The sequence below is a fragment of the Sarcophilus harrisii genome, chromosome 5, assembly GCF_902635505.1.
Source record: "Sarcophilus harrisii chromosome 5, mSarHar1.11, whole genome shotgun sequence".
Lineage (NCBI taxonomy): Eukaryota > Metazoa > Chordata > Mammalia > Dasyuromorphia > Dasyuridae > Sarcophilus > Sarcophilus harrisii.
This window is the reverse complement of record NC_045430.1, coordinates 105,334,770-105,349,257: the sequence shown is the minus strand read 5'-3', so window position 1 is coordinate 105,349,257 and position 14,488 is coordinate 105,334,770. Positions and strand designations below refer to the sequence as shown.

The following is a 14,488-nucleotide window of genomic DNA, read 5'->3' as shown; positions in this document are numbered from 1 at the left end:
TGGTTCAGATGTAAATATTTTTCTCCCAATTAACCACTTTCCTTCTTCACTTAGTTGTATTGACTTCATACAAACTTTTTTTCATTCAATTTTATCTCAAAATTATCAATTTTATCATTTGTAATCATCTCTATTCCTTTTTTAGGAAATTCATAGTTACGAAAAGTACTTAAATTGATTAACTTTTAAAAATAAATATTTATACATATCATTTTTTTGTTTTATAGTATGTACATTTTCTTCTGTATACCCTTTCTTCTTTTCAGAGGACAAGCCTATGTAATAAAGAATAAAAAAAATTAAGAACAGAAGAAGAAAAAACAATTTAGCAAACTAACCAACTTATTAAAAAAGCCTAATGTCTAATGTGAGGTTCCATACCAATGGTCTTCCAACTTTTTAGAGTCCTTGGAGATGAGAAGAGTCTTCTTATATCTTTTCTTTGAGCTTTTATTGATTATTATAATTTAACAGAATGCAGTATTCTTTTGTTTTGGCTTCCTGATTTTCCATTGCTCGCTCAATAAAAACATATTATTTATCTGGTTCTATTTCATTTTCCATCAGTTCACATACATTTTTTCTATGCTTTTCTATAATTACCATTTCTTACAGTACAGCAATATTCTATTACCTTAATGTATCTCAATTTTAATTCCCTAATTACTGGGTATCTGCTTTGTTTTGAGTTTTTTGTAATTACAAAAGTGCAATTAAAATATTTTGGTACATTTGATTCCTTTCCTTTTGTTATTAACCTCCTTGATCAATAAGCTTAGCAATAGGCTCCCTGGATCAAATGGGATGGAAATTTTAGTAGCTTTATTTGCATAATTAAAAATTGTTTTTCAAAATGGTTGAACTGATTCAGAGTTTCACTGACAATGTGTTAGTGTTTTTCCTAAAATCTCCAACATCAACTGTTACTATCTTTTGTCTCTTTTTTCAATTTGCTGGGTGTGAAGTGAAACCTAGTGATTATTTTGGTTTACATTTCTTTTATTCTGAGCTTTCTTTTACATGGCTGTTAATAGTCTGCATTTCTTTGGGGAACTGTTTGTTTATAACCACTGACCAGATATCTATTGGGGAATAATTTGGTTTTATGTGTCTCTATTATTTATTTATCCATCTATTTACCTATCTATCATCTATGTATATATGTATGTATCATCCATCCATCTATCTATCTAATTATATATCTATTTGTCTGACTATTGCTCTCTCATCTATCTGTCTATCTCTCTTAGATATCTGATCTTTAATGATTTATCTTCTAATTTTATTTTTAATTTTTTGGCCTTTAACAGTTAGGTTCCACAGTCGTATTGAACTTATAATAGAATGTAAAAAGTTTATCTGAATCAAATTTCTGTCAAAACTTCCCCAGAAATTCATGTCAAGGAATTCTTGTTTAAGTAATTTTTAGTTTATGACTTATTAATTTCTAGTCATTTGAGTTTAGTTGCTTATGTTTATTCCTTATCTACTTTGCTTTATAGATGCACTTTTCTATTTTGTAACCATCATTGAATTATTTTAATCATTACTAATTTATAGTTAATTCAGGGTTTAGACTTTGATATTATGCCTCCATTCCTATTTTTATATTATTTACCTTAACATTTTTTTATTTGTCCAAATGAATAATTCTATATTATTTGTTTAACATATTCTTTTTGAAATAAAATTGCTGTGGCATTGAATAGAGATAGATCTGGACCTATGATTTCAATGATATATGGAGCTATTATCATTCTGTCACTCCAAAAATAAAAAAGGCATGCATAAGGTTAAAGCCCAATTTTTTTATTCTTCCTTTTTTAATTGGTTTCATTGAACAAAAAAAACTGTAATCACTAAATGTCCAGTCTACTGGTGATTTGTCTTACCTCTAGGTTATTTCTTCAATAACAGAATCAGTCCATTAAGACAAGGATTCCAGTATCTATAAAGAAATCTTAAGCAATGCAACAATATCAATAACAGACACATTTTCCCCAAATGACATGACATCCAAATTCATTGAGGTAACGGAACTGTAAAAAGATATACATAGTTACACTTTAATAGTAGGAGACTTAAAATGTACTTCTCTTTGAGATGAACAAGTCTTAAAGAAAAAGGAAAAATAAAACTAAAGGGAACTATTGGAAAATTTAGGAAAAAAAGACTTGTGATGTTTGGGAATGGTAACAACATTGAAGAATATAATATATTTTGGTACAACATACCACCTTTATAAAAATAAACCATGTGGAGTGCACAAAGAAACTATAAATGAATTTAAGAAAGATAAATAATTTTATAAATCCCAACTCAACAAAATAATTATTAATATAAGAAGAGTAAACAATATATATATATATATATATACATATAATTGGAGGCAGTAATGACAATAGAAACAATAGTTATGTAGAAAAATGAAACAACATATCAAAATTTGGGGGAGTCAGCTAAAGTAGTTCTTTGATGAAAAATTAAATCTTTGAAATACACACTGACAAAATAGAAAAAGAGAGGATTACTGAATTGAATATGCAATTTAAAAAATAAAAAAAAAATCAACAAAATAAGAACAAAAAGGAAACATTTTGAAATTTCATGGAGAAATAAATTACAACACAAAAATAAGTACTGATAAAAAATGAAAAACTGTTTTCTTTGAAAAGAATAGGAAAATTGATAAACTTTTAGCTCATTTGCTTAAAAAGAAGGAAAATTAATAAATAAAACATGAATAGATAAAACAAAAAAGATAACGATTATATATAGCATATACATAAAATATATAGTATAGTATAAATAAAAAAGAATGATTATAATCAATTATGTATTATTATTAACTAACGCAGTGAGTAACTTATGGATCCATATTCCAAGAACTAGGTTGATTACATTTCCTTTTTTACAGTTGTAGGGGGCATACCTGAATGGCTGGGGTATTTTTTTCTCTAATATTATCAGATTGATCCACCATTTTGGATGTTTTACCCCAATTATTAGTCACTAGTAGATTATATCTCACTCAGTTCTATTTAAAAATTAGTACCATTTATAATTTACATGGGGACATTATATATAACAATAGCAAAGAAGATATAACAATAACAAAAACACAAATATTTTTTCTTAACACCTAAGGACACATACTCTTATGCCACCACAATCTTCTAGAAGAGAGAGTCCAGACTTAACATAGTTTCTAAATAACCCTTATAGAACCTAATTCACATCTAAAAGTGACATTTTTGATACATGAGTTTTCATTTTAATTATCTTAGTCTGGTCCTGAAGATTTCTCCAGCAATTCAGGACACTGATATTGTCTATCTTCAAAACTTGATATAGACTTCTGCATGGCTCATGATTCTGAGTTTTGTAGCTTCCAATCTATTAAATTACTTAAAATGAAAGAACAAACCTCAAGGTACTCAAAGAATCAAGGTCCATCGCCCCAGGGCCACTTGTAAGTCTTGAGTTTTGAGATTCTCATCATTCTAATCTATAACATATTTAGGTTGAAGTTCAAATCTTAACTTATTACTCCATTAATAAACTCTAGTGGTTTCCTTTTGCCTCTAAAATAAAATATAAACTCCTCTGATTACCTTTTAAAGTCTAACTGAATTTACTTTAGCTTTCTAAATTCATTGGGCATTCCTCTCATCCTTCCCTCTGTGATCTAATACTTTTGCACTAGATCTTCTTCCCATGAATGGAATCCTTCCTTCCTTATCTCTGTCTCAAAGAGTTTCTCTATTCTTTCTTTTTTTTTTTTTAATAGCCTTTTATTTACAGGATATATGAATGGGTAACTTTACAGCATTAACAACTGCCAAACCTCTTGTTCCAATTTTTCCCCTCTTACCCCCCCACCCTCTCCCCTAGATGGCAGGATGACCAGTAGATGTTAAATATATTAAAATATAAATTAGATACAATAAGTATACATGACCAAAACGTTATTTTGCTGTACAAAAAGAATCAGACTCTGAAATATTGTACAATTAGCTTGTGAAGGAAATCAAAAATGCAGGTGTGCATAAATCTCTATTCTTTCAAGATGAATCTCTGGCACCATCTTCTGTAAGAAGGCTTTCTTCATTTGTTCATTCCTTGGGCTCTTTCTCCCAAATGACCATGTGTTTAACTACTTTGTGTATAATAATGTTTATGAATTTTATATTAATATTATCTATACTTTTTCTATATACTTATCTCAGAATATAAACTGCTTTCAAGTGGTTATTGTTTCATTCTTTGTTCTTATATTTTGAGTCCCTAGCAGAGTGTCTGGCACATTATAAGTACTTAAATCTGTTGATCGTTTGACTATACAAACTATTTTCAGAAACTGAGAGAGAAAAAAACTTCTAAACTATTTTTTTGACCAAAATTAATTTATTTTTTGTATGTTCACCATTAGATTTCTTTTTTAAATAATAACTTTTATATTTTCAAAATATATGCAAAGATAGTTTTCAACATTCATCCTAGCAAAACTTAGTGTACCAAACTTTTTGATCTCTTTCCCCCATCCCTCCACTAAACAGCAAGTAATCCAATATATGTTAAACATGTGCAATTCTTCTATAAATATTTCCACAATTATAATGTTACATAAGAAAAATCAGATCAAAAAGAAAAAAAATGAGAATAAAAGCAAAAATCAAGCAAACAAAAAAAAAAGGGAAAATACTATGTTGTGATCCATATTGAGTTTTCACAGTCCTCTTTCTGGATGCAGATGGCTCTCTCCTTTACATTTATTGGAATTAACTTGAATCACCTCATTGTTGAAGAACTAGTCCATCAAAATTGATCACTGCATAATTTTTGTTGCTGCTGTGTATAATGTTCTCTTGATTTTACTCACTTCACTTAGCATCAGTTCATGTAAATCTCTCCAGGCCTTTCTGAAAATCATTCTGCTAATCATTTCTTATAGAACAATACTATTCCATTACATACATATGCCATAAGTTATTGAGTCATTTCCTCTCCATTCAGTTTCCAATTGTTGCCACTACAAAACAGGCTGCTACACACATTTTTGCACATGTGGGTTCTTTTCCCTTTTTTATGATCTCTTTGGAATATAGGACCAGTGAAGTCATTGTTGGATCAAAGGGTATGCACATAAACTGTTTTCTTAAAGAAAAAAAAAGGTTGATTACTTAAACAAGGAAAAGATAAAGTGAAGAAATATTATTTGTGAATATTGACTCAGCAATTTTAAATAAAATCCTGGCAAAAAGACTATAGTCATCTATCAAAAAATTATTCACTATGATCAAAGTGGATTTATAACAGATATGGAAGAATGGTTCAGCTTTAAGAAAACCATTAATCATGTGAAAAACAAAAACATAATCCCCAAATAACATGACTATGTAAGTATTTGGAAAAAATGGTTTTGACAAAATATAATACTCATTCATGATTAACAAAATCTACATTAACAAAATTTATAAGTAATCAATAAGCATTTATTAAGCACCCAGTATATAGAAGGCAGTACTGTACTAAGCATGGAGATGGGAAGAAAAGACAAAACTAGGACCTACTTTCAAGGAGCTCACTGACTAATGGGGAAGACAATATGGAAAGAATTATGTACATGCAAGCTATGCAAAGGATAAATGGAAGATAATCACCAGGTATAAAGGGTTAGTATTAAGGGAGTTCAGAAAGATTATTCATAGAAGATGGGATTTTAGCTGGGATTTGAGGGAAGTCAGGGAAACTAAGATGGGAATGAGGGAGAGAATTCCAGGTATGGGGATAACAATGAAAATTACTGGAGTTGGGAGATTGTAGTACCTTGTGTAAAGAACAACAAGGAAGTCATTTATCCCTGGAGAGGAGTAAGGTGTAAAAAGGGCTCTGAATTCTAAACAGGATTTTATTGTTTCTTCTGCAGGTGACAAGAAAGCCCCTAGAGTTTTTTGAATGAGGGAGTGATGAGGTGGTGGTGGGGGCAGAGATAACATGGACAGATAGGTGCTTTAGGAAGTTAAATTTTATAGGTGAGTGGGGAATGCCTGGAGTAGGGATAGTCTTGTGGCAGATAGAACCATCAGCAGGTTATTGCAGTAGTTCAAGCATGAGGTAATGAGGGCCTACAATAGGGTAATGGCTATGTCAGAGAAGACATATGATAGACATTATAAAAATAAAACTTACAAGCCTTGGCAACAGATTGGATAAGAGGGGTAAGAGAGTGAGTAGTTGATAATGGCATAAAAGTTGAGAGTCTGGCACAATGGTAGTTCTCTTAATAAGGGAAATTGAAAAGTATGGAAACTTTGGGGAAAAGATAATGGGTTATGTTTTGGATATGCCAGGTTAAAATATCAATGAGAAATCCATTTCTAGATGTTTATTAAACAGTTGGAGATATGTCTAGAAGTTAGGAGAAAGGTGAGGGTTGGATAAGTAGATATATAATAGTCCTCCTTATAGAGATAAATAATGGAACCCATGGGAATTGGAGTCACCAAGTAAAATAGTATAGAGGGAAAAGAGAAGAGGGCCAAGCACAAAACAATGACGGACACTTCCTTGACTGACTATAACATGGATAAAAATCTAGTAGAGATTAAGAAGGAATAGTCAGATAGGGAGGAGCAAAACCAGAATAGAGAAGTAGCTAATGTCAAGAAAATCCAGAGAAAAGATATCTATAATGTCAAAAACTGCAAAGAAATCAAGAAGGATAAGGATTGGAAAAAAGCCTTTATACTTGCAAATGAGAAATTGCCACTAACTTTGGAATGGGCAGTTTTGGTTTAATGATATCAGATACCAGAATGTACAGAATTAAGAAGATAGTGGAGGGTTTGATTATAGATAATCTACCAGTTCTGCAGATAAAATACTAGGCTTGAGATCAGGAAGACTCATGTTCTTTAGTTCAAATCCTACCTCAAGATACTTAATTACTGTGGACCCTGAGCAAGTCACTTAACTCTGTTTACTTCAGTTCCTCATCTGCAAAATGAGTTAAAGAAGGAAATAGCAAAATTCTACTATCTTTGCCCCCATCTTTCATGTGACCCCAAATGAGAGCATGAAGAGTCTGACATGACTGAGATGACTAAATAACAACAACCTAGTTGAGGCATTTAATCAGAAAAAAAAGCAGGAGAAAAATGGGGAAAAAGCAACTGGAGATGAGTGGATCAAGTGTGAATTTTTGAGAAAGAGGAGTCATAAGCATGTACAGTTGTCTCGTCCACATTGTGGGATTTAAGAGTGTAGAGTGCCTATGATCTGGAAAATCTGTATAAAATTTTCTGGCCCTGGAGGAGTCTGAATTTTTTATGGTATTAAAAGATAAATTTGATATTATGTAGCACTATACATATATTTTATATATTTTTGATTACTAAACTTCTTCTGTGTCATCTGTTAAACTTTGTATGTCATTTTTGTCTTCCACAAAACTTCTTCCAAATTCCCATTAAATTTCTTATGATGAACTAAAATATATTGAAACAATGATGGGGAAAGTCAGAATGTAAAAAGGGTAACTGTACATAGTAGGGAAGTAATTGCTAGACACGAAGAAAGATAAATGAGAGTAGGTATGATACAGGGTTTAACTACTGGAGAGAATGGTATAAAAAGGTTCATTTGTTAATGTAGAGGAGTTAGCCTTTGGCAAGGAGAAGGTCTACCTTTTCATTGGGATAGGGTTGAAGAAGGAGATAGTCTCAGAGGGCATCTGGGTGATATGAAACAAAGTGAAGGAGAGAAGAAGGAGCTCTGGGTGAGGTCTTCAGTAGGAAGACATTTTAAATAATTTGAAAAGATTCTCTAAAACTAAAAAACTAGTATAATCAATGATGTATTTCCTAAAAAATTCGGTAAATCTTGTTTGATAAAATATGATTCCTGGTAGAGTCACTAGGAGTTAATAGAATTCTGTCTGGGAATGGGGTAAATCATTTTTATCTGTAACTTCTTATGACTAGATAGTTTTCTTCTAACATTCCTGGCAAGATGAAATCAGTGAGGGAGTGCACATAATATTTATTTTTATAGTTCTCTACCTCAACCAATAACTGGTCAGAGACGAGCTGCAAGAATAGTGTTAGAGGTCAGGTGGATATATTAGGAGTCCCTAGAGATGTGACACCAGCTGATATTGTTTTGCAACTATGGGCACACCTTCCCTATCATCATGAAATGACTTCTTGAAAACACTCTATTAACAAAGTGGTATTATAGGGGATAGTTCTATAGACAACACAATGACTATTGTTACTGGGCTGTCAGCCAAATGATGTCACACTTAGGATTAGAAACTTTATAATAGAGTTTGATTATAATGTATTAAAGATGTCACTGCAAAATGATGTAAAATATATTTATATTAATTTTGCCCGTGTCTCTTTTTTGTCAGTTATTGATGTATCTTGGCTATAGCTCTTACATGGATAACTTATATTCTTTTAACTATCCTGAAATCTTGAATGTTCTTCTCCTCCCACATTCCCTCACTTGAGCCAAAACTAAAAATATGACTGAGAGAGTGAACTTGGATAGATGATTAGTGAAATGAGATAAAGTACTTGACTCGCAAGGGCCAGTCACCTTCACAATGAACACGATGTAGCAAAGAGACTCTTTTAATTGCTTCTTTTTTTCTTTTTTCTTTTCCTGTTTGTTTGTCTTTATCTTTTCAGGGAGTCTAAGAGTTGAAGATGAGGCCCAGGACAGAGTACTACTCTCCAAGGTTCTGGTTAGTGCTGGCTGTCTTAGCAGTGTCAGGCAGCAAGGCTCGTGCTCAGAAGAGTCATCCCAGCATTGGTATTGCCGTCATACTAGTGGGCACTTCAGACGAAGTGGCTATCAAGGATGCCCACGAGAAAGATGACTTCCACCACCTCTCTGTGGTACCTCGCGTGGAGCTGGTAGCCATGAATGAGACTGATCCCAAGAGCATTATCACTCGCATCTGTGATCTCATGTCGGACCGCAAGATCCAGGGTGTGGTATTTGCTGATGACACAGACCAGGAAGCCATCGCTCAGATCCTTGATTTCATTTCAGCCCAGACTCTCACTCCCATCCTGGGCATCCATGGAGGCTCCTCTATGATAATGGCAGACAAGGTAAAACTGGGTTTCTGATGCTGAGAGATGAGGCATTAATTCTTAGTGAAAACAAATGTATTAATTGGTAAAGATTATGAGAGCATGTTGAGTAGAAGTAGGTGAAGGATTATACTAATGGTTTGGAGAAAAAGTGTAACTAATTGAACTATATTTTGAATTGTTGAGAAATATGTATCACACAATGAGAAGATCATTTATGAATATAGGCAAAGACACAAAGATGGAAAAAGGAATGTGGTGCTTGGAATGAGTAGGATTTGGGTATTCTAAGGTGGAAGACTTTAAAAAATGTAGTTTTGTTGATGGGTTTTGTTTTTATAACTGTCATTTCTGGATCTCCTATCCCTATCCCTATCTCCCTTATTGTCACCCATCTTGTAACAACATTTGCAACAAAATAATCAAAAACTTTAGAACTATTTTAAAGATATTTTGTGGAAAGGAACTCAGCCACACTGATAAGAACCCAGACTTTTGATTGCCTTAGAAAGCTAAGGCAACTTTTTGGTACATTATGCTTAGAAAGATGGTTAAAAGCTTCACCTAGAGATATCTCTTGTGAAGAACTCCAGATATTGTGTAATAGTTGTATGTTACATCACTAAAGATGAGAAATTCTCATTAGATCTCTGTTGCTCCTAGAACCTAATTAATGTCATCATAGAGGAGGAATATAATGAACAAGGAACAATGATGAAATAAATCCCAAGGTGATTTATCACCTTCACTCATGGCAAGAAAATCAGGAATGAATGAATAATAATGATGCGTTTTTACTATTTTCAAGATGGACAACATTGTGCATAATTAATATTCCTAGAATGCTATTTGTATTCAGGGCCTCCCAGAAACAAATTCTAGTTGCCCAGAAAGATCTAGACTACCTCTTGTTTTTATTCTCTTGTTAAAGCAGATAAGAACATCCAGTGGATGGCCCTTCCATATAATGGGATTCTCCAGTCAGGGGAGTTTGGGGATATTTGAACTGATCAACGAGTTTTTTGGATACCTGCATCAGTGTGAAATTCATGAAATTTTGTTGTCTTCTTTGATTTTCTACTTGTGGTTTCTTTGCCCTTGTAATTTAATCTGAGTGGCTAAATTTGGATCATTTATTGCAGTAATTGAAATGTGGCTATCTGGGTGTGTGGACTTTAAAAAATGAAGAAGAAACATAATCAGTCTCTCATTCATTTCAGTTTCTTTATCTGATGGCAAATACTTCTCTAAATGAATGATTTTGTGGGAAACCAAGTGTTCACCCTAGGGATGAGAACAGAAAATTTACCCACAACACTTACTGCTCAAATGAGACATTTCCCTGCCCCCATCCTGCTTTTATAACAAAAACCAAACTAACACTACCAGTCTTGAAAAGAACTTTTCGATCATTTACCCTTTGATTCCACTTTTTGTTGTGATGGATAATATCTGATTGCTAGACATGTCCCCATTGTTTTAAGAAATAACTGATTTCCATTTGATTCTGACTAGTGACAGAATCATTGTTGGAAGTAGTTTAGTAACATACATACCTCATTCCTCACACCTTTGATTTATAGAAAGGCATTTTATTGAAGACTTTATAAATATTCAGTGGGATCAGGCCCAGAAAACCAAATTCAACAAGTATTTAGTGATTGAGAGTGATTGATAAACTAGTGATTGATAATTCTTACTACCTTTGTGGGTTCTTAGCTCTATTACTTTTATTCTCAAGCAGAATATCTTATAAGAAACAAGCAGAATTTCTTATAAGAATTATATTGTAAGAAACTCTTTTAAAAGATCTTCAGCCTTATAAAAACCAATAACCTTTATGTAAAAAAAAGTATGACTATACTATTAATAGGGTTATACAAAAAGTTGGGCTTCACTGTTTAAGAAAGATCTTCTAAAAACAAAATATATTATTATGCTGAAATATGTCCAAAGTAAGGTATCCAGGATAGGAACTTGAAACTATTCTCAGAAGATATAAGTATCTGGTTTGGATAGAACAGAAAACTTGCTAAGGGTGGGGAAAATGCTGAAACAAAATTATTTAAGTAACAGGCTTTAAACTTGTTTTTTTATAATAGACACAGAGATCAGAAGTAAGAGCCAGGGTGGAAGTTATAGTGAGTCAGATTTCAGCCCTTGAAGGGAACATTTCCTAACAATTGAACTGTTCAAACATGTAATGGATTATCTTTGGAGATGGTGAATCCCTCATCTCAGTAGATATTTTCAGATGGGTGCAAGAATTGTTAGTGATGCCTAAGAAAGTATTCCCTATAAGATATGGGGTAGATGAAATTAGTGATGCCAAACTGAAATAGAAAAGATCCTGACAGTTTTATATTGATTTATAAAATCAGAAATTAACATTATGTTGCACTGCATTTTTATTTGTTTATTAAATAAACAAACAAACAAAAGAACCTTAACCTAATTGCATTTTAACCTGGTTTTAGCAGCCCTTAGGAATTTTGTTGGCAATTTAAGATCAGAGGATAATGAATTTATTATTTCTGGATTAGATACGTTTTGAGGTTCCTTTCAATTCTGAGATTCTCACTTTTTTGTATGTGATTTATTTATGTGGCCATAAGCTAATAAGCTTATAAGTAGTAGAGTCAGTAGTTTAAACCCAAGTTTTTTGACTCCATGGATGACTCTTTCCCACTGCATTGCTCAATTTAACCACAGACTGAATAATCGATCCCTTAATAATAGGAAGAAGCTTTTACACCAGTGTTCAAAATGAAAAGAAATCCATAAAAGAGAGCTGCCTCTCCAGCAAAAACTCCCGAGTTATGGCAACCAACATTTTGAAGTCAACCTCAGATTTAAATAATTTTTCATATTGTCAAATAGAGCAATCTTCACTTTAATCTCTGAGAAATAAGCCTTTGAGCAAGTTTAAAAACTAATAAACAATCATACAAAACCTTCAAAAAAAGAACTTGTATTTTTCTTTTTAAAAAATCCTAATTAGAGCTTGTGGAAGTCATTTTAAAAAGTCAAAACTTAAAAAACCCACAAATGTTTAAAATCTCTCTAATATGTAATTGGACAAAAAATAAAATATTATATATTAGAGAAAAAAAGTTAGGGGTAAGGGATATAGACATTTTGGCTTCTCCTTTTGGAATTTATTATTCTAATTTTAGTTTTTAATATGAATAATAGCAGATTATTTGTTAAAGGATAATATGCATGATGGCATGGAAGTTCCCTATGCCCTTTGATCCAAACAGATATGATTTTGAGAAATTGACAATTTAAGATAAATGACTTAGGAGACTTATGGGGTCTTATGCTTTAACTGAGTTGGGTCACATAGTGGCAAATCATCAAATAAATATGGGGCCACTTTTCTAGCATCTCAAGGTTTTCCTATATCAAAAATAAGCAACTGTATGATGTATTGAATAGACAGATTGATTCAACATTTTGAACAAATAAATTATTCAGACACATAAATGTATTAACTTCTCACCTGTTTAAAGAGGTGTGTAGTATGGGGTACGGTTATAAAGTTCTAGGATTATATGTTTAAAAAAAGACTTTTCTGGTTCATTATTAAAAATTCTGTAAATCATGTAATTTCTTGTAAGGGACCTAGAAGCCATCCAATTCAACCTATACCTGAAAAAAAAATCCTTGCTATAAAAAATCCAATAAGTGGTCTTCTGACCTTTCTTTGAGACCTTCAGTGAGGGAATGAATCCACTATCTCCTGAGGCAGCCATTTGATTTTTCCATAGCTTTAATTGTTAGGAACCATTTTACAAAAGATTTAAAGTTGCTCCCTTTTGACTTCTACTCTTTGTTCATTGTTCCATTCTCTGGAGCCAAATAAAACAAGTCTTACGATTTTAGATGATACTTGATTTTAAAAAAAGTAGAAAGCTTAATATTTTGAGCACTGTGGATAGAGCACTGGGCCAGGAGTCTGGAACACTCAAGTTCAAATCTGACCTCAGACACTAACTAGCCTTGTGATCCTGGGCAACGCTATTTGCCTCAGTTTCCTCATCTGTAAAATGGAGATAGTAATAAAACCTACCCCTTAGGCTGGTTTTGAGGATTAAATGAGACAATAATTTTAAAGTGCTTAGCACAGTTCCTGGTACATAGGGAGTACTGACATATTAGATCTGTGCTTGGGGAAGATTAGTCTGGCACTAAGATGAAAGATGTTTTGGCAGGACTGATAGAGCAGCTAGTATAAGCAGAGTTATTTTAGGAGAATATTTCCATAGCAGTGGGAATAGAGGAGAGAATGGATTTGGGAGGTATTTTGGTAATAGACACACCCTCTGTATATCCTGTTAAATCACCTGTATCCCTCAAAGAAGTATACAAAACCCTCATCTCCTGACTCTGTGGTCAAGTCACTTAATATCTATGTATATTCTTTCTCATCTGCAAAATAAAACAGCGGTAATAGGTAACCTCTAAGTGCTCCTAATGGGGCAGATCCATGCTCCCCAATAACTCATGATTTCTTTACACATCATGAAGAAGCACAGTCTCTATTTATTTTATTTTCACCTTGAATGTACATTTTATTGCTGCAGAATGACTAGGGAGATATTTTTCTATCTCTATAGTTGTGTCTCCTGTTAGATAACAATGGCTGACATTTATATCAATTTCTTTCTTTCATCCTTAGGATAATTTAATATAATAGGTGTGATTCTTCCATGCTAAAGAGTTCTGCAGATGGAATTGCCATATTGTAGATGTTGCTGCTAATCTGTAAGTAGCAGCATTGTTCTACATGTAGTGCTGGACAGTTACCCTGTGTCTCCACCTATTAGAGAATGCATTTGTTTTGAGAAAATGAAAACTTGTGATCCAGTTCTTCTCTTCTTTAAATAAACAATCTTTTGACTCCACTACTCTGTCAAGTGATTGTTTCAACTTTGTCCTTTTTTTTTTACTGCCAAACTTATTGAAAGAGCCTGACAATTCCTAACCACTTGTAACTTGACTTCTTTTCTAGGGAGTCTGAGGAAACTGCTGTCTAGAGAATACCAACATCCTCATATGTATTTCTTTTTTACAACCTCTTCTAAATGATCTTTACTTTGGCTTCAATAATTTTTTTATATCTCCCCTATCTCTTTTATTGCTTCATCTCTTTCTTCCTCCTTGGCCCCTTTGCCTCTTATCCTTCCCTAAATTCTTCAAATAGGTATTCTTCGAAGATCTGTCTCTGGCCTTCTCTTCTGATTCTACACTCTGTCCTTTGGTAATCTGGTCTTCTTCCTATTCTTTGATTATCACATCTATTTGGATGACTTCCAAGCCTATATCTTTATTCACCATCTCTGTCCTGTGCTCCAGACCTGGATTGGAATCTA

General features: G+C 32.8%; 1 protein-coding gene across 2 annotated transcripts in view; it reads left to right on the top strand.

The window, feature by feature from the left end:
• Nucleotides 1-14,488, top strand: part of GRIN2B (glutamate ionotropic receptor NMDA type subunit 2B) — a 661,880-nt gene that overhangs the window by 169,765 nt on the left and 477,627 nt on the right. For both annotated transcript variants that reach the window (XM_031938228.1, XM_031938229.1), the window contains exon 3: nucleotides 8,700-9,128. In XM_031938228.1, the coding sequence (XP_031794088.1) occupies nucleotides 8,718-9,128 (411 nt within the window). In that variant the 5' untranslated portion in view covers nucleotides 8,700-8,717. The remainder of the gene's footprint in view (nucleotides 1-8,699; nucleotides 9,129-14,488) is intronic.